We start from the raw sequence: 20,779 nt of genomic DNA, 5'->3' as shown, positions 1-20,779 counted from the left end.
ATATTTGTAATGCATAATAAATACATTCATCATGGGCATTTGGTACATACACATATTGCATCTCTATCCTTTTTTTTTCCCCATTAAGTTTATTGGTACATTTTAGGTATAAAATACAGTTACATTCATCATTGGGATCTTGTACCATTACATGAGTCTCTTGGTTCTTTTTTTTTTCCCTTCCCTTGCCCTTCCTTCACCCCCTCCACCCTTCCCTATTTGCAAAAACCTTGTTTCCATTTTTTTCCTCTTCTCATATTTTTTCCTTTCCCTTTTTTCCCTTCCCCTACCCCTCCCAATTACCTCTAAATATTTTCATTATTTTTCTTTCTTTCTTTTTTTTTTTGGTACTGGGGATCAAACTCAGGACCTTGTGCTTGCAAGGCAGGTGTGATGCCACTGAGCTAAATCCCCGGCCCATCATTATTTTTATTTCTATCAGTGTTATGTGGGCACAGTTTCAGAAATTAAGCAGTTGTGCTACATGTGTAACAAAGAAAAAAAAAAGTCTTCTGTCTCCCTCCCTCATCCTTTTCTTATGTGCTAATGCTATCTTTTGAATCTTAAATTTAAAATGGCCAGACATGGTGGTGGCTCCTACCTATATAATCCCAGCGTTCAGGAGGTTGAGGCAGGAGGATCGCTGAGAATTTGAGGCCAGCCTGGGCTACATAGTGAGTTGAGGACCAGCCTGAACTACAAAAGAAGACCCTGTCTCAAAACATTAAAAATGAGGGTGTGTTTGTGCTGAGCATTGAATGCCAAGCATACACTCTACCACTGAGCTACACTCTCGGTCCATTTATCTTTTGGCTGATGTATAAAACTATAAAAGCTGCCCATGTATTTGGGGTACCATGTGATGGATTGTTTGATATAATGCTCAAGTCAGGGCAAATGTAGCTATCTCCTCAAGCATTATCATTTCCTTTCTTTTTTTTTACATTTATCATCTCTTCATGGTGAAAAGTCAAATTCCTTTCTTCTAGCTTTGTGAAATACATAGTATACAACTGTAATCCATAGTCACTCCACCATGAAATAGCCCACCAGCACTTCTTGCTCCCAGCTCTAACTCAGTACCCACTGATCAAGCTCTGTCTGCTCCCACACCTGTGTGCTAATGCCATTTTAAAAGTCCTTTTCCTAGATGGGTGTGGTGGTGCACGCCTGTGATCCTAGCACTCAGAAGGCTGAGGCAGGAGGACTGCTGTTAGTCTGAGGCCAGCCTGCGCTACATAGTGAGATCCTGTCTCAAAACAAAACAAAGCAACCCCCCCAACCCAAAACCCAACGCCTGCACTAAACAAAAACAAAAGTCCCTTTCCTAGCAGGCATAGTAATAGATTCTTGTAGTCCCAGCTACTGGATAGGCTGAGGCAGGATGGCAATTTGAAGGCCAGCCTCAGCAACACAGTAAGACCTTGTTTAAAAGAAAAATCAATTTTCTCTTGTCTTGCTGGGGTTTCAGGAGCAAGTAATGAGTGAATTCAGATACCACTGTTACCTGGAGTCCATGTCCTCATAAATTAGAAAAGATATTTTAGATAAATCAGTTTTTTTTTTAGACAGCATCTTGCCATGTAGAACAGGCTGGCCTCAAATTTGTAATCCTTCTGCCTCAGCCTCCGGAGTACTGGGATTACAGGTGTGCACCACTATGCCCAGCTAGATGGTTAGTTAAACCTTGATGCATTCCCTGTAAAGAACAATACATTTAAGATCATTCTACTGACCATACACAAATCTTGGGGTCACTCCTAATAAAATTGAAGCATTTCAGGGACTCATTATGTGTTTACTTGTGAGTGTGGGGAGCAGCCTTTGAATCCCATGGTTTCCTCATTTTTGCTTTCTATCTTCCTTCCATCTTCCACATTGCCATTGAAGTAGGAGTCTCACAGGGTATTCCTCTACAGTGAGTTGGGTTTGTTCACCATGGAACTATTCACTTCTTTTGTTTTGTTTTGTCTTTTTGTTTGTTCGTTTTGTTTTTGGGGGCAGAGATAAGATTTATTGATGAACTTGTTAGGAGGGAGGGGCGGCACAGTGGAAGCCTTCAGGAGTGCAAGGCCCACCACTTGTCCAGGCGACCGTGGTTCAGGATGTATTTCACCATGCAGCCATCAGGGATGAGGCGCTTCTCAGCCACCAGGTCTTCAAATTCATCTGCACTGAACTTGGTGAAGCCCCACTTCTTGGAGATGTGAATCTTCTGGCAGCCAGGGAACTTGAACTTGGCCCTGAGTAAAGCCTCGATCACATGTTCCTTGTTCTGCAGCTTGGTGCAGATGGACATGACCTGTCCAATGTGAACCCTCCCCACTGTGCCCTGGGGCTTCCCAAAGGCACCTCCCATGCCTGTCTGGAGCCTAGATTGGGGAAGGCAGGAGGTCAGATAACAAACATCCACCTGGAAGCAGTGTCTCCAAGGTCCCTTGGGGCAGCCCATACAAGCAACAGGCCACATATGCTACCGAGGAGATTGCTGTTCACAGCCACTACACACTGGGCACCCACCAGCAGAGGAACCCAGTCGGCTTAATTGACTGCAATGTCTTTTTGTTTTTTGAAACAAGGTCTCACTAAGTAGTTCAAGCTGGCCTTGAACTCACAATGTGGTCCAGGTTGGCCTCGAACTTGCAGCTATACTCCTGTCTCAGCCTCCTGAGTGCTGGCATCCTGATGACAGGCATGCGCCACCACGCTGGGCTGGACTATATGCATCTTGGTGAAGGCTATTTCTCAGGCTGGGGGAGGGCAGAGAGAGAAATCACTCCCTTGGCTATTCTTTTGCTCTCTGGAGTCAGCAACAAAGCCCTGTGTTTGATTAAAAAGATAAAAGCAACTTACACAGGCTTGCTAAGTGAACCAAATGTGAAATGAAATGCTTGCTTTTCAAAAACAAACTCTTCTTCCAAGCAGAAATCTCCTTGACCATCATTTCCTAAACATAACTAAGCCTGCTCTTCTGCTGTATCTGGAGTCTGAACTCATTGGACCTCAGGACCATATTATGCGTGGCTACTCGCTGGCTTGGAACTCGAACAGAGGGAAAGGTCACATCAGGCAGAAGGTTTCCGGGGTGAGAATCCAAACCTTAAGGAAGTTTCTTTCACGCAGTGGTGAACAAACCATTACTTCAAATGTTTGCTGTTAATGAAAATCGAGCCTTGAAAGAGAAGTCCAAGAAAGTCCTAGAAATGTAGCGCAGATCCTCCCAGAATGTTCCTGCATTCGAGTGCATAAGAATATCGAACTGAAAAGTGAAAACTTTCATACTCACAGTAAATCATTCACTTTATACAACAGGCATGAATAACGCTGGTCATGAAGCAAAGCACTCTCTAAACATCCAGCCTTTGCCAAATGATAAGCGCAAACTACACTCATTAAACACAACGATGCCCATCATCTAATGACCACCGAATTTATTTCTCTAAATTCATTGTTTTTGAATTATATTTTTATACTCATAAAAGTCAGTCATACTCACTCCATGACCTAATTTTAACTGTCATTAATTTCTTTATTTTTCTTTTTTTTTTTGCAGTACTAGGGATTGAACCCCAGGGCTGTTGCACTGAGCTACATCCCCAGTACTTTATTATTCATTTTTTTGAGACATGAGTCTCACTAAGTCATTAAGTTGACCAGACTGGGCTGGAACTTGCAATCTTCCTGCCTCAGCCTCCCAGAGCACTGGGATTGTAGGTGTGCACCACCACACCCAATTCATTAATATGCTATTCAACCCTGGGCAAGCCATATTTTTCCATGTGTATATGTGAACACAACATTTTGCCTACTGCATTTCACATAGGCTATCTGCACAGATCACTGATTCCTTCACTAGGACAATGCACTGTATCACCCTGGCCACCACCGGGCCATGATCCACACCAAAGTCAGGACAAAAGCTTTGGAGCTGGTGGCCCAGGTGCGGCCACCTGGGGCTGCAGCTGGCCGTGGGCTCTATGATGCCCTATTGTTCTGCTTTGGTCCCGAGGTATAATAAAGGTGACAAAATTGATCAAGGCCTTCTTTAGTGCCCCGTCCCTTTATTTTTTCCCATCCAAACAACTGCTTTTAAATCCTGATTTCCCACAAAGCAGTCTTTTCTAGGAATCCGTTATCACAGAACAAACCACATCACATTTATCTCTCAGGGGAGCTTACATTACTCTAGAAAGTGGCGAATACTCCCTCCAACAGCCCTGAAGTTACTCAGAGCTGTTAAATTGCAGATAAAGTGGATGGAGAGTCACAGTTCTATCGCAAGGAGAAATGACCAGAGAGGATGGAATAAAACATAGGGAAGTAAGGAGACAGTACTGTGGGTAAGAAAAAAACAGTATAAATGTACTAAGGTCAGAAATAAGTCAAGGGAGGAAAGATATAAAACAGTACTTTGAAGCCAGGTGTGGTGGCACACACCTGTAATCCTAGCACTCGGGAAGCTGAGGCAGGAGGATCACCATGAGTGCAATTGAGGCCAGCCTGGGCTATGTATATAGTGAGTTCAAGGCCAGCCTGAACTACATAGCGAGACCCTGTCTCCAAAAAAACCCCTCCAAAACCAAACAAATAAGAAAAAGGCACTTTGCATTAGAGAAACATAAGAATTTTCTTTTTCTTTTTTGGTGCTAGAGATTTAACTCAGAGCCTCAGACGTTTTCAAGCACCGAGCTACACCTCAGCCCCCAAATATGCATATTTTATATACCCTATAGTTCAGAGTACAGGGAGGCACATGAAAAATGTGAAATATAAAAAGAAACACTGAATACAAACAACCATGAAAAGATCTTAGGGGCCACCATCCATAAATGAAAAAGAATTCAAAGGGCAATTTAGTTGTCCTGCTTGGGAGGTGGGGGCTAATCCTCTGCTCTACAAATTCGGTGGGGTAGAAGAAAGAGAAGATAGGGAGGAGAAAGGAAATCATCACTAAAATCACACTTGGTAAGACTGCAGCTTCCAGGTCTTGGCCAAGGTGGCCTGAGACAGCCCCATGCTAACAGTCCTCGACCAGATTTACACCTGTGCCCTACCAGACCCACCAGAAGGCTGTGCATCGGATCGGCCCCATGAAGAGTGAACAACAGGTGAAGCTGGAGCTGACGGGCCAGTACCCTTTCAGGAGAGAGGGAATGGGCAGGCACTTTTATCCCTAGCTTTTCACCCCATAGGGAAAGTATAAACGGACTCAGTCCCAAACCACGAAGCGTCTCATTTCTCTGGGCACCCTCACTCCCCTCTTGAGCGCATCCTATAACCTATCTCTACCTAATCATCTCTACCTGTGCCTCCCTCCACTGAGTCCTGAAAATCCTATTCCTGTGCTAGGAGTCAGTGAGTCTGCTACACGGGGTGGGTTGAGACTCAGTCCGGTGACACTAACACTGATCCCGGGCTCCTTCCTAGGGGACTGATCCGGGACACACCTAACTTCAGCATTCCATGAAGGCATTAAGAGATTTCGAAGCAATGTTTCAGTAGTGACTTAAGGGTTGCCACTCGAAGGAATACCTTATAGTCAGGTGGCACTCAAGTCCCTACTGATAATCCCCCAAGCATGGTGAGGTGCAGGCTATTTCTTCTTGTCTGCAGATTGACCAATCCCAATGGAAAGACTCCAGGAATCTCTACTTTGCCAAGGTGACCTAGGGAGCCCAACCAATGGAGGCAGCCTAAAGTAGTAACCAGATATTAAAATTTGGGTATGACTTGATGTACGCGAGTCACTGATCCAGAACACAAAGGTACTGCAGCATAAAAGACTCGGGTGTGACCAGGGGAGTTATTCTAGGGACAAAGTTGCTTCTGGTCATGAATCCACTAATGATGCACGTTGGCACTATTAAATATACTGATTTTAAATTAGTCCGAGCACGTCCATTTGTGCTTGCTGTCTTCCCAACTGCTATTGATTCTGGAAGATCAGCAATTAGGAAGTACACTGACAGTACATGAAGACAAAAGCTTAGAGTTTTCAAATCTGATTGAAATCTGGAATTTATTTATTTATTTTTTTGGAGCAAGGGTCTTACTATGTAGTTCAGGCTGGCCTTGAACTCACTATATGCCCAGGTTGGCCTTGAACTTGTGGTGATCCTCCTGCTTTAGCCCCCCCGAGTGCTGAGATTACAAGTGTGTGCTACCACCATGCTCAGTGAAATTTGGAAATTCTCAATTCTCTTCCTCATAATGTGCTCCTACCATCCTTCTTGGCTGGTTCAGAAGCCAAAAAAGACTCCTGCTGATCCCACTGGTCCTGGGAACAGGGCTCCATGAAGTGTGCATGCAGGGGGCACAGAGGAGAAGGCCACAAGCCACGCACACAGAGCCACACATGCAGCCACAGAGCCACCATCCATTGCTGAGGACTGGCACTGCTTCACTAGGAGTCTCAATAGCACTCAGGAAAAGGGAGAGCTGTCCAAGCAGGGAGGTGTCAGCAATGACAAGGGTCACTCTGTTTTCTTTTGTGCGGCTTCTAATTAGTACAGGCAAATTGCATACCTTACAGGGTTTGATCCTGGTGCTGGGTTTTGAAGCATTGTCTCTTAGCTCCAGACACCTCTCTTCTACTCTCCTCTGAGTTGTGGGGCTCAAACTGCAGGCTGCCAGCTGCCACTGCCCTAAGAAGAAGTAACAATCGTCTTTAGTGCACACACACACAGTGCCCAGCATGTGTGCTCTTGTGCATACACACACACACACACACACACACACGAGTACCTGCCACACTTATACTGTCACTCAGGGATATCAGTAAAGAAAACAGGACAACCCTTGTTTTTTCCCTTTGGATTTTAATTATGTACATAAATAGCGACATGAGAACAAGGTGTTCTAAGGCTTATACACTATCTTTAGGTGAAAGGATTTCAGATTAGTCCCTTGCAGTATGGCATCACCCAAGATAACAAAAAGGCCTAGTATAGTTTTTCCTGAAGAAGGAAGCCAGTTTTCTACATTCAGTCTGCTTCTCTGTCATTTTTTTGTAGAAATACTGATTTACTGTCTGGAGTTTCCAATGTTTCCTACAACTAAAAGAAAAAAAAGGAAAATATAAGTAAACTGTGAATAAAAACTAAAAACAACTTAAAAGTTTGCAGTTTGAAATTCTTAAAAATTTAAATAGAGAAATCATATAAAATATATATATTACTATTATATGACTATAAGGATCACGAGCCAGAGAAAACAGCCATTATTCCCATTTCAGATGCTTAAACTAAAACTCATAAAGGCTTTATGCTCCATCATTACTACATTCAGACTGTCAAATGGCTGTGTATCTGAGCAAAATGAAACAGATGGATGATGTTATGGTTTACACCTAGATGTCCCCCAAAGCCTCATGTGCTCATAGGTGGGGCTTCTGGGAGGTGACTGAATCATGGGTGTGTGATATTCATCAGTGGAGTAGTCCACTGAGGAGGTTATAGCTAAATGTGATATGGGGAGGTGAAGCCTGGTTGGAGGGGATGGTCACTGGGGGCATGGCCTGGAAGTCTATCTCCCTCCTCCTCCTTTGATTCCTCTCTGCTTCTTGCCACCATGACACGGACTGTTTCTCCTCTGTGACACCCGTCTGCCATGCCACCCTGCCTTAGAGCCAGCCAACTATGGACTTAAACCTTTATGAATTGTGAGCCAAAATAACCCTTTCCTCTCTTAATTTTCAAGTGTTGGGTATTGTTTCTCAGTGATGAAGAAAGTAACTAAGACAGATGAATGAATATATACAAAACAAATGCCCCAGTGGTTCAGGGCACACCTCAAATCTCTCCCCTTGATCAAACTATATTCCCATATATGTGCTGGAGAGCACATGACTTATCAGCCTCAGTCAGATGCATATCTCTCCTCTTGTCACCTGTCTTTCTTTTAACCTTTTCTGGAACAAAACACATGTAAATTCAAAGACATGCCAAGGACAAACCAAGTTTTCTCCAGATGGCTTTTTCCTTCATGTGTAATGAACACTGTATATGTAACAATTTGAGCTTTACAAACATTTTCTATTTTTGCAGTGCTGGGGATGGAATCTGGGCCTTACACATGCTGGGCAAGCACTATCACTGAGCTCCATTCCCAGGCTAATATTTTACAGGCCAATGACTACTCAATTTAATCTTTTAATATAAAACCAAAACTTACAGCCAGGTGCAGTGGTGCATGCCTGTAATCCCAGAAGGCGGAGACAGTAAGATCACCACAAGTTTAAGGGCATCCTGGACTACATACTAAGTTCAAGGCCAGTCTGAATTACACAGCTAGACTCTGTAACCAAAAAACAAGAAAAAAAAAATCCAAAAACGTGTAAACTACTAGCTTATCTTTTCTCAGCATTTATTTATTTATGGTTTTATTTGTTTGTTTGCTTTTGAGACAGGGTCTTGCCATGTAATTCAGGCTGGCCTTGAACTCACTATGTAGCCTAGGCTGGCCTGGAACTCACAGTGATCCTCCTGCCTCGATCTCAGTTTATTAATCTGCTTTTTGGCTTCCTAAGAATTTAATAGATTTAGTGCATTGTTAAAAACTAAAAGTTGAGAAGCCAGGCATGGTGGCACACACCTATAATCCCAGCACTCTGGAAGGCTGAGGCAGGAAGATCACAATTTTGAGCCCAGCCTGGGCAACTTAGTGAGACCCTATTTCAAAATAAAACATTAAAAAAGGATAGGGATGTAGCTCAGTGTGAAGGCCCTGACTTTAATTCCCAAGTACCAAACAATCCAAAAACCAAAACAATCTCCCCCATAAAAACCCACTAAGCAACCCATATTGACCATGGTAGTCGTCCATACTATTAAATCATTAAGTAAATAAAGAAAGAATGAGGTGGATCTGTACATACTGACAAGGCTGTACATACCAGTAGTATATTAAGTGAAAAAAAGCAAATTTATCCACTCATTCAACAGAGCTAAACAAAGCACTGCCTATGAAGTATTCGTACCAAAAACTGGACCCTAAATCTGAGTAAGCCTTCAGACCCAACTACTAGTTTATGGGAAATACAGAGAAGAAAGAAACCAAGAGACAAGTGGAGTAACACTAAATGAATGTATTCAGCTACAGCCAGAGCATGGAAAATTCTAAAGTACAAATAAGCCAGGCTTTTCAACAAATAAATGGCAAGCTTAAAAGAGCCTTAGCACTGGTGATGCAGCTCAGTGGTAGAGCGCTTGCTTAGAATAAGCAAGTCCTGGGTTACATCCCCAGTTCCGCAAAAAAAACAAAACAAAAACAAATAAAAACAAATAAATAAGCGAAAGAGACTTAAGAGCAAATGCAAGAAGCAGAACTTGTTTGAATCCTGGTTCAACAAACCAACTATAAAAAGTTATTAATGAGACAATCAGGAAATCTGTATACTGACTGGATATTAGATGCTATCAAGGAAAGAGTGTTAATTTTTTTAGGTGTGATAATAAAATTATAATTATGTGCCTCCAGGGAGTTTTCTGTGTACTTGCAGAACAACATGAAGTATATGATCTCATTTTGTCAAAACACCAAAAGCATCCATTTGTATATACACACACTAAAAAGTCTGAAATGATATATGAAACTATGAACAGAAATTACCTATGGGAAAGAATAGAAATAAGACAAGCTATTAAAATACTAGCTGGGTGTGATGGTGCACAACTGTAATCCCCGCATTCTGGGAGACTGAGCCCGGATGACTGCAAATTCAGACTCATCCTGGGCAGCTAAGTGATTTAGGGAGACTTTGTCTCAAAGTAAAAATGTAAAAGGGGCTTGAGATATAGCTATATAGCTCAGTACAAAGGCCCCAGGCTCAATCCCCAGTACCAGCAAAAAAAAAAAAAAAAAATGGAGCTGAGGGTGTAGCTTGTTGGTAGAACATTTGCTTAGCATGTGCAAACGCCCTAGGTTCAAACCTCAGCACCACCCCCCAAAAAATCACCTAACAACATCCTTTTTTTTTTTGGTACCAGGGACTGAACTCAGGACCTTGTGCTTGCAAGGCAGGCGTCGGAAACAACATCCTTTTTGACAACAAATATGCATTGCTTTTATAATGAAAAACTATACCTTCAATAAAGATCTAAAAGAAAGATCAAGAATGAGATCAAGCTTGTATATACAGTAAGCTGAACTCTGGTGCAGAATATCTCTAGACACTGAAATGGATAATTACCAACTTTCTCTTTTTTTTTTTCTTTTGAGTCAGAGTCTCACTATGTAGCCCAGGCTGGCCTCAAACTCACAGTGATCCTCCTGCCTCTGCCTAACTCTCTCTTTGATGTCTCACTGTCCAGGTAGAGAAATACAACCACATTCAACATAAATCTGGAGGATGTGTGGCTCTCTGGCTGCTCACCTTATAGTCTCCATTCTAATCCTTTCTCACTGCAGATTCCAGAGTAGGCTTGGGCCTCTACCTTTTAACAAACTCCAAGTTTATCCACTAAGTTGTTCACAGAGCACTATCTGCTAACTACTGACTTTGTCATTACTATAAATGTAACAGAGGAACTAGACTTGTTTTTCATCAGGACCACTGCTTTGGGGTCACAAGGGAACAGATTTTTGCTTAGTAGAAGAAACAGCTTCCTAACTCTCCAAAGATGGCTGCCCTGTGGGCTGTTACCACCCCACAAAATGAGCGCATACACAGGGTGACAGGGGATTGTGCCAGAGGCTGGGGACTGGGCCAACTGGCCCCTCCAATTTTAAGTTAATATGACTCTATAATAAATGGAGACTGCTTAAAGAAAACCCTCAAACCCAGGGTTTTCATGAATTTTAAATAGTCACCATGATTGGTGATGAATATTGCACGGTTTTAAGAAATTTTCTGATTGAACCGGTCATGGTGGTGCTTGCCTACACTCACAACCACTGTGGGGAGCGTGTGTGTGTGTGTGTGTGTGTGTGTGTCGGGGGTGCGGAGATCACAAGTTAGAGCCCTCCCTGGGAACCTAGTAAGACTCTATCTCAGAAGAAAAAATAAGGAGGGCTGGGGATGTAGCTCAGTGGTAGAGCACTTGCCTAGCATGTGCAAAGGCCCTGGGTTTAACCCCTAGCAGTGCAAAACAACAAAATCTGATTATAAAAGAAAATTCATATTAATGGGAGAAAATTTTCAAAATATTGAAAAAATTTCAAAATTATAAGGGAAAAAATGTAAAAATCATATTACCTGAAAGATGTACACTTAAATTTTCTGTTATACCTTTTGGTCTAATAATGTATCATACTACATTTTTTCTCCATTTTATAATTTTGTACCTGCTCCCATGCAATTAAATATCACTGAAACAGAACCCTCCTCCTCCTTATGGATATACTATAATTAAACCATTTTCCTGTAGTTGAATATCTAGGTTTCAAATTCAATATAATCTTTAATTATCAGGAAATCACAAGATATTATATTACAATTCTTAATATATACACAAAATAATATTAACTAGTAATTTTGTATTTAGCAGGTGCTTGATAAGGAAATACTGAGCAAATAAATTAAAATAGATAATAAATTTGAGCAAAGATCAAAAGAAATCTCACTGCTTTTCTGACTTCATCTAATATCCTGTTTCTCTAGCTTCAGGTTATCTAGTCATTAAAGAAGGAATAGAATAATTATGCCTAGTAATAATTAACAAAATTGCCTGTGTCACTTAAGATAATATCGCTACATAATCTTGAGCTTCACTGTAATAGTCATGCGCTCAACAAGTATTTATTTGAACAAGTATTAGATGAATCCAAGTGTGTTTATGATAAGAAAGCATAGTTTGAAAAAAATAAACGTCAGAAATAATAGCACTTTTCAACTGTTTGAAACAGATTTGTAGACAAATTGCAACTGTCTGGTTCTAGGTGGTCTAAGGACCCCAGGTAGTTCTTGGGAACAAACACAATTAAATAAGTCATGGCACTTAAGCCTAGAAATTAGAGATGGAATAAAAAGTTTCCACATCAAGGTGAAATGGCTGTAATTAATTAAATTAAATTAATTAAAGACAAGTAATTTTAGCTGGCACGAATAATGTTGAAAATAACCAGAGTTTTCTTGTTCTTTACCTGATTAAAATGGGCAGAAGATGGAGTTTTCTACTTATTTCCAGGTGAACTCTTCACATTTCCTGGCTTATAAAACAAAAGCAAGAGCTTTAATGCAGTTTGAAAAGAAATAGTGAAGCACCTCAAAAGTGGCTTCAGTATTTGGCTGAATGCAAACAATAAATATTACTATTTTAGGGAAGGGAGGTCTGTGCCGTTTTAGTGAACGGCTGAGGAGAGGAGTAGAGGAGGACAATGAGATCCCAAATTCTTTGCTGGGCTTGCAGTTGCAGTAAAGTGTATTAACTATTATGGTAATGCAAAGTGACCCATTTCTGAGTAAGCTGAAAGAGAAACTAGAGCACCCCAGGGCCCTGCTCTAGGGAGTGACTTGGGCCTGAGAACAGGAAATAAAGCTCCATCAATCCAAACGGTCGACTCTATTAAAAATCCAACCAACTGTGAAAACATTTGTTTCTGAAAGAGATTCACTACTGCATGCCGCTGTCATGGCTGAAGGGGGCTTTATATCTGTGGGAAGTTTCTTCTTGTAGGTACTCGCTCCATGCAGCACCCACCAGAGGGCCAATTCCCCAAACCTGCTTACTCTGACAGAGGTTTAAATTGGACCGCACCCACGCTGCACCTGGCCAGCATCCGGGAACATATAATTAGCTCATGCCTCCCTGAGAAGCGCTGTAGGAAGTTTCTGGTGGGAAAAGTTCATGTGCTACATGTTTAAGGCCTTGCTTTCTTTCCTGTAAGTTTTAAAGGCTTTAATTCTGAAATCACGTTAATAAGGCCTGCTTGACATCAAAGATCCAAGCTCTCATGAGCTGGCGGGCTGCAAAACGAAAGGCTGCAGCTGGGCAGAGGATGGTGCACTGCTTCTCCTGGGGGCCCTCTCAGAGGTGCTCATTGGAGAGGGAGACTGTCATAAAGAATCCACTGTCATAACAGGCTTTGAAAGAAAAGTTTCTTCCAGTGAATGGGGACTAAAATCAGGAGATTCTAGCAGCCAGCTGGGACAAACCAAGTTTATCACATCCGTGTGTGGATGGGCTCACATTGCGAGAGAGAGAGCTGGGAGAGATTTCATCTGTGAGTGGATGGGCTAACACTAGGAGAGAGATATTAACAATTAACTGGGAAAGGAATTAGGCTTATATAGGTATCCAAGGGGCCAAGGAACCTGGGGTGAAATATTTATGACTTAGCTGCCCAAGTACGGTCTGCTCAGGTGTGTAGACAACCACTGGACTTCTCGGCACTAGGGGGGTTGTATACATTTTGAGTCCATTTGCCCTATTTACTGAGAAGCTGCTGTTGTTTGCTGAAAGCAGCATGTTTGCTTTGTCCTGTTGGTTTAGGCCAGGCCTGACAGAGATGAGAGGTAACAAAGAAGAACATGTGACTGACCCTGTCATTTCAAAGCCTGCTTTCTAGACAACTTTGAGGCTTATTGGAGTGGTTGAAAACTGGTCTCTAGGAACTGTTTTCTACCCATGTCCCAGCATAATTAATAGTGTCCCCCCTCACAAGGATGACGAATTATTTTGTTTTGGTTTTGGCTTTTTGAGTCAGGGTCTCACTATGTGGTTCAGGCTGGTCTTGAACTCACTATGTAGCCCAGGCTGGCCTCAAACTCACAGTGATCCTCTTGCCTCAGCCTCCTGAGGATTACAGGCACTCACCACCACACCCAGCTGAATGATGAACTGTGGTCACTATATTTACATAATGCATCCACTTGTGGAGTTCTGGGGACCGAGGCCAGATGCATCACTTGGTGGATCAACATCCAAGGCTCAGGCCCAAGAGCTCTATAGGTCCCAGTATCTGGGCCCTCAGCCTCTGCCTCCAGAGTCTCTTCCCACCCCTTCCCCCATGCGTGTGCACATGTAAAAACAGACACACACACACACCACACCTCACACACCCTGCCCCACTGCCCCAGATATGGGGAATCATGGTTATTTTACCATCATTTCTCTAGAGGTCACACTGCAGCTGAATGGTGAGTCTGTAGTAGAACATTAACTTCCCACCGTGTAAGCAACGCACAAGAACCACGCATACATCACTAACTGCTTGTCATGTCTTAAAGCACACCACTTCTCCTATTACAATAGAACATCAAAAGTTCCTTTTTAGTACAAACATACATATTTTATTCTGATCCTCTTGATGACTAATATTAGTCAATCTTCACACATTTTTCAATAAATTTTACTCAGGACTGTTTCTAGCAACCCCAGGAGCACTGGAGCCTCTAGAACAAAACGTTACATCAGTCTTTATGTACCCCAGGCTGGCCTCGGTTCTCCTGCCTCACATCAGTCTTTAAACCAAACCTGGTCAGAACTGAGATGGACAACAGAATCGCCATGACCTGATGAAAGCACTCGTGGGATGATGTTTCCAGACTCTCTGCTCACACTAAAATCAAATACAGTATAAAAATCTCAGCCTTTCACCCTAAGGAGGCAGGAGAGTAGAGTCATTACTCTGCTGGGCAAGTGGGCTGACTTGTCAGTCATGGAGATGTAGGCCACATGCACCCAGGCCCTGCACCTGGAACCAATCAGAGAACAGTATCTTCAATTCTTCTGGCAAAGATCAAGCAGGTTTTTGACAGGACAGCCTACCTGATCTGATCTGACGTCAGAATGGGGAAATATAAAAGATGGTGGCCATTAACCTCATAAACTCTTTCTGTGAGTGTATGTCTTTTCCTACTTCCAATTGCCTTGCACTCACTTTTCAGAGCATATTTCTTTTCCTACCTTTAAGAAATGTAAAACCTGGCCATCTTTTCTGCATGTCTTGACCAATTCTTAGTTCAGGACAACAAGAATCTACAAAGGATCTCTAAGAGGACCCCCCCCAGCATCCCAGAACCCCGTTGACACTGACAGCAAGGTTTTCTCTTGGACTTCTCTGATGCTCTCTTGCAGTATATCAATAAATTCAACTTTTTTTTCTTGGTACCAGGGATCGAACTCAGGACCTTGCGCTTGCGAGGCAGGCGCCGGAATCACTGAGCTAAATCCCCGGTCCCTAAATGTAACTTTTCTATATTCCTGACTATTGGTAAATTGTTTCTGCCACCCGCAGGCACCTGCTTCACACATGTGAGTCTCCCATGGTGCCAGAGGCCTTTTTGCTGTTGCTCACACTTACCAAGCCCCTTCCTGGGACATGACTTTTGCAAAATATACCCCTTCTGCTAGAGTGGGCCATCCTAACTTTGGCTAAATATGATGCAACCTTTAGGTCAAGGCTTTCCTTTCCTCAGTTTAGGTTAAAACCTTGAATTCACTTTCATAGCACATATGACCTCCTTGATCTGTATAATTTTTTAAATATTTCATTAATCTATAAACTCCTAGCATATACTATTCAAATATTTGTTGAATATGATTGGGGGTGGTGGCATGCACCTGTAATCCCAGCACCTGGGAGGCTAAAACAGGAGGGTCACCAGGATCTCAAGGCCACCCTGAGCTACATAAGGAGAACTGTATCAAAATAAACAATATATGCTGGGCCTGGTGCCACAAGCCTGTAATCCCAGCACTTGGGAGGCTGAGGTAGGAGGATCTCTCCACGTCTGAGGCCAGCCTGGGCTACATAGTGAGACCCTGTCTCAAACAAAACAAAAACAAAAAACAAAACAAAACTACATATATTTTTTCAATATATATACATTGAATAAACAAATAGAATGGGGTAAAACCTAGAGATGATGCATATAAAAAATGTGTGAGTGTGTGATTCATGAATAAGAATTTTTTTTTAAAAGGCTTATGAAGGTAAGATAACCATGGCTAACAACTGGGTCTGCCATGGCAACAATGTGGTTCTCCCCCTAGTTAAACACATTTTAGGTCTCAATTAACATAGTCCTTGCCGAGTACATCTGATGATACTCTACTGTCTATACTCATCAATATCTCAACCTCAAAAAATAAGGTGCTACTTTTTTTTTTTTTTGGTACCGGGGATCAAAGCAGGTCCTTGTGCTTGTGCAGCAGGGGAGGAAACCACTGAGCTAAATCCCTGGCCCCAAGTGCTACATTTATAAGGCCTTTTCTCTTTCAGACAAGAAAATAAGCACCCAAAAAATTCTTCTGAATGAGGAAAACAGCTTTGTTGCTAGGGAAATGTTTGTTTGGTTACATGTCACTTATAGTGTAACAAAACAGGTCAGAGAGAGAAGGAAGGGGGAGGCAAGGGAGGAGAGATGAAAAAAGGAATTAAGGTGTGTTGTGTACATGTACCAACTCCCCACAAGGAATGTAATCATTATGTACTGCAAACATGGACTAATAAAAGTAAAAATGTTTAAAAAGGTACAAAAATGGAGTCAAATATCTCACTAGGAAAGTATTGCTCCCACCGACCCACCCTGTTACAAATCATACCTTTTGTAACCAACAAGGCAAAGTAGAACTTGGATAATTAAATCTTTTCCTTTAGAGACAAGTGGCTTCTCCAAACATGAGGCTGAAAACATAAACAGCCACCTCACCTCTCCTCAGACCAGAAGAATGGACAGAATAAGCAGATTCTGGCCCTAGGAGGTGCAAGGCCAGTTTCACTTCCAGAAGGAAAGGAGGAGAAGCAGAGTCCAGGACAGGACAAGACAGCCCCATGGTGTCTCACTGCTCCTGCCACTGTTGCGCTAAAAGACCCAACACGCTGTGCACATGCTGGAGATCAGAGAGGTGAGGCCCCCTCTCCCTGCTAGCTTTGAACAAATCTTTTTCCTTTTCACCAAAAGAAGTGGCCTCCTTGGATCTTGTCGGCAGCAAGCACAAGGACCCGAGCGGTCAATGATGCTCCTGGCAGAAACTGCCATAACCTCTGAGAAAACAGCATGCTTACTGTAACAGGCAGCTCATGAGAGCACCAGCCAGAAATCAATTCCTTTCTGTGTTTGCAGACAGAAATAGTTTTACTTCAAACATTTTTCAACTCAGTCATTTCCGTGTAACCTAATTTTAATACATATCTGGTTTTGTTTTTTAAATTTATTTTCTTACCACATCTATGAACATGATTAGTAATTTCTTCTGGCAAAACTGAAACCTTTCGTGTTTTTGTGGCACTAGGGACTGAACCCAGGCAGTGATGCACGCTAGGCAGATGCTCTGCCACAGAACTACACCCCCAGCCCTTTTTCTAAAATTTGATTTTGAAACAAGATCTCACTAAGTTGCCCCGGTTGCCCTCAAACTCATGATCCTCCTCCCTCAGCCTCCCAGGTAGCTGGGATTCCCGGAGGGCATCAATACATTGGGCTTTTCTGAGACCTTTTTTTTAAAAAACTGGAGACAATGATTTCTAGTTAGTATGTGTTGCTGCATGATGGGGGAATGAATACCAGACAAACCTCTGAAGTACAGCATCCTACTGAAAAGTCCAAGTCCTGCTCCTTCCAGCTGAATTATTTTCATGAAGCGCTGGGCTCCCACAGTATGCACTTCCCTCACATGTAAAATGCGGATAATAACAGAGTCTGCCCCACAGATTTCCTGAGCAAACAGCTCAGGATCAAGCTCAAGGTCACTTAATTTTTTGGATGAAAAAAAAGTAAGGATAAGGGCCAGGGATTTAGCTCAGTGGCACCACGCCTGCCTCACAAGCACAAGGTCCTGAGTTCTATCCCCAGTACCAAATAAAAAGAAAGAAAGAAAGAAAAAAGGTAAGGATAAATGAAGGGAAGGACCTGTTAAAAATCCCAACAATGGGCCGGGGATTTAGCTCAGTGGTTTCACCACCTGCTGCGCAAGCTCAAGGACCCGAGTTCGATCCCTGGTACCAAAAAAAAAAAATCCCAACAAAATTCCACTTCACTAGAATATGGTGGGAAGAAGAGTGGGCCCTAAAAGATTCATGTCCTAATTCCAGAATTGGAGACTGCTACTCCATATAGCAAAGGGAAATAAAAGCTGCATTAAGTTAAGGTTGCTAGTCAATTGCTCTTAAAATGGGGAGATCGGGCTGAGGATTTAGCTCAGTGGCTCCGGTACTTGCCTTGCAAGTGCAAGGACCTGAGTTCGATCCCTGGTACCAAAAAAAAAAAAAAAAATGGGGAGATTGCTCTGGATTATTTGACTGGGCCCAATCAAATTTTAAGTTACTAGGGTCCACTCTGGGAGGCTGAGGCAGGGGGATTACAAGTTCAAACCCAGCCTGGGCAACTTAGTGAGGCCCTGTCTCAAAATCACCCTGATGAGTGATTTAGCTCAGTGGTGCTGCTGCCTGCCTCGAAAGCACAAGGTCCTGAGTTGGATCCCCAGTACCAAAACAAAACAAAACACGGTATCAATGAAAACTTACCCTGCTGACACCTGCATTTAGTAGGGGGCTGGGGACCCACAAAGCTAAGACACACATTCCCATCTGAAAACGTAAGAACATTCGTCTCAGCAGCAACAGGAAACTAAAGCAATGACATAAAGGCCTTGATTATGGAGCCAGAGCCCGGGTTCCCTTTTCTAGCAGTATTCTTCTCTGGAGGGGGCAGAAGTGTGCGATGTCACATGAGCGGTGGCTGATGGCTGTCATGTACTAGAGTCTATCCACTCTGTGTACGTGTTCCTCATGTGGACAGGCTCCTCTTGTTCTCAACTCAACTCAACTTCTGCTCCCCGTATACCCTTTCGGCCACCACGCCACATTGAATTCTGCTTTTCTTTTTTTTGAGACAGGCTGTCCTTGAACTCACTATGTAGCCCAGGCTGGCCCTGAACTCACAGTGACCCTCCTGCCTCAGCATTCCTGAGTGCTGGGATTACAGGTGTGCACCACCATGCCCGACCTGCTAGCTAAGCTTTTCTGATACCAAATGTGTACAGTTTTCTCAAAAGGAGATGATTTTTTCCCTAGGATTTCTTTTTATTTTGCTAAGTAATATTTTTAAAAATAGAAAAATCATCATACCTTTATTTCTTAGAATTTTAGGCAGTAGAAAAGGCACAAGTTCAGAACAACTTTGCTTTATGGAAAATCTACCCTATGATCCTTTATTTTCTTTTAAAATTCTTAGGATGGGCATGGTGGCTCACCCTGTATTTGGGAGGCTGAGGCAGGATGACTGCTGTGAGTTCAAGGCCAGGATGAACTACATAGTGAGACCATGTCTCAAAAAAAGTCAAAACAAATGCCAGGCGTGGTGGTGCACTCCTGTAATTCCAGCACTTAGGAGACTGAGGCAGGAGGATCACCATGAGTTTGTGGCCAGCCTGGGCTACATAGTGAGTTCAAGGTCAGCCTGGAATACAGTGAGACCCTGTCTCAAAAAAACAAAAAACCATACCAAACCGAAATAAAATAAAAATTCTAAGTGGTAAGAACACTTAGCATGAGATCTACCCTCTTAGTGGGTCTTTTCTGCGCTGGATGGAACCCAGGGCCTCATGCATGCTAGACAAGCACTCTACCTCTGAGCTTGCTGCCCATCCTGAACAGATTTCTAAGGCATGATTCAGCATGGCACAATGTTGTGCAGCAGACCTCTCGTGTTCACCCATCCTGCCGGGCAAGCACCATTCTACCCCTGCCCGTGAGCTCGATGCTTGGGGTCCGACTGTGACTGGAATGGTGTGGTATTTGTCCTGCTGTGGCTGGCACATTGCAAAGACAAGTATTTTTTGACCTGTGCCTGTTAACAGCGCTGAGGAATGTGTGTGTGTGTGCGCGCGCGTGCGTGCGTGCGCGTGTGTGTTTACTCAGGGTGGCCGGGCTTCCCTTTGCTCTCCTGCTCACCGGCACACACCCCAAGAAACTAGTTAAGTCAGCTTTAGAAGTTCTGCTCACTTTTCAGGCTGGGAACAGATCTATGTTGCTGTCTGTATTTTCCTGCCCTTTAAGTAATTAGTTATCATTGGCCTTTAACAGTTGTTCTAGGATTCTTTCGGTAATTTGTTGCATTTTTACAAGACCTAGTGAAGAACTAAAACATAACCTTTCCTGAGACACAGTGTTGAGGGCTCCCAAGGACACATCTGTGAGTCTCAGGCAGACACCGGTGGACTGGCCTCCACCTCTGCTGCTGACCTTGGCCTGGGCCGTGCTATGAGGGGTTCAGGGGAGCAGTGGGCAACCCCAACCCTCCACACCTTTATTAAGCTCCCAGAGTAAAGGAGTGGGGACTGTAATGGAGATCAATGCATCAACTGCATGAAGAACTCTTCCTCATCAAAAGGAGACCCCAGAAAAGACAAGCCCCATGTTGAGAAGACATCTACCCAGGCATTACAGGCGCACACCTATAATCCCCAGCACTTGGGAGGCTGAGGCAGGAGGATAGCCACAAGTTCAGACCAGCCTTGAATTACATAGCATGACCCTGTCTCAAAACAACAACAAAATAAAAAACTAAAAGAAAAAAAACTACAAGAAAAGTTTAAAGAAAAACAAGGAACCAGGATCCCGGAAGGCTGAGGCAGGAGAATCACAAGTTCTAGCCCAGCCTGGGCAACTTAAGTGACTTAGCAAGACCCTGTCTCAAATTTTTTTTTTTAAAAAGACAGAAAAAGAAAAGGGCAGGGGATGTAGCTCAGTGCAAAGGCCCTGGGTTCAATCCCCAGTAACAACAACAACAACAACAAAAAATGTCAAGAGAATGAAAACCTCCAAACTCCAGGGAGTAGGCCCCTCTAGGAGTCAGAGGGCTCAGGAAAAACTTGGCAGGTGCTGATAATTCCTA

The 20,779-nt window shown here is 43.0% G+C and overlaps 2 protein-coding genes and 1 non-coding gene across 9 annotated transcripts in view; all 3 read right to left on the bottom strand.

Moving 5' to 3' along the window:
* Window positions 1-299: 299 nt before the first annotated feature.
* On the bottom strand, window positions 300-6,644 carry LOC147823250 (large ribosomal subunit protein uL16-like). The gene has a single exon (XM_087193629.1). The coding sequence runs from the start codon at window positions 2,468-2,470 to the stop codon at window positions 2,060-2,062; it is 411 nt and encodes a 136-aa protein (XP_087049755.1). The 5' UTR covers window positions 2,471-6,644; the 3' UTR covers window positions 300-2,059.
* Window positions 2,421-2,555, bottom strand: LOC147823251 (small nucleolar RNA SNORA70). Its single transcript, XR_015444168.1, has one exon. It is a non-coding gene; the product is annotated as a small nucleolar RNA SNORA70 (small nucleolar RNA).
* A 154-nt stretch (window positions 6,645-6,798) lies between the features above and the next one.
* Window positions 6,799-20,779, bottom strand: part of Apoo (apolipoprotein O) — a 70,714-nt gene continuing 56,733 nt past the window's right edge. For 3 of the 7 annotated variants that reach the window (XM_087193626.1, XM_087193624.1, XM_087193628.1), the window contains 2 exons: window positions 12,082-12,147; window positions 6,799-7,055 (listed from right to left, as the gene is read on the bottom strand). In XM_087193626.1, coding sequence (XP_087049752.1) covers window positions 12,112-12,147 — 36 coding nt within the window. In that variant the 3' untranslated portion in view covers window positions 6,799-7,055; window positions 12,082-12,111. Of the gene's footprint in view, window positions 7,056-12,081; window positions 12,148-14,207; window positions 14,635-20,779 lie in introns of those variants that run through there. The other 4 variants (XM_021250194.2, XM_021250189.2, XM_087193627.1 and 1 more) reach the window with 2 other exon arrangements.

The sequence above is a fragment of the Heterocephalus glaber genome, unplaced genomic scaffold, assembly GCF_053883595.1.
Source record: "Heterocephalus glaber isolate CG9 unplaced genomic scaffold, H.glaber_assembly_v1.0 deba00001594, whole genome shotgun sequence".
Lineage (NCBI taxonomy): Eukaryota > Metazoa > Chordata > Mammalia > Rodentia > Bathyergidae > Heterocephalus > Heterocephalus glaber.
Note: the sequence above shows the minus strand (reverse complement) of the source record. Positions and strands in the feature narration are given on the sequence as shown.

Excerpts from the sequence above, each read along its gene's own strand:
- LOC147823250 (XM_087193629.1), bottom strand. The coding sequence starts at position 2,470 with ATGTGGCCTGTTGCTTGTATGGGCTGCCCCAAGGGACCTTGGAGACAC.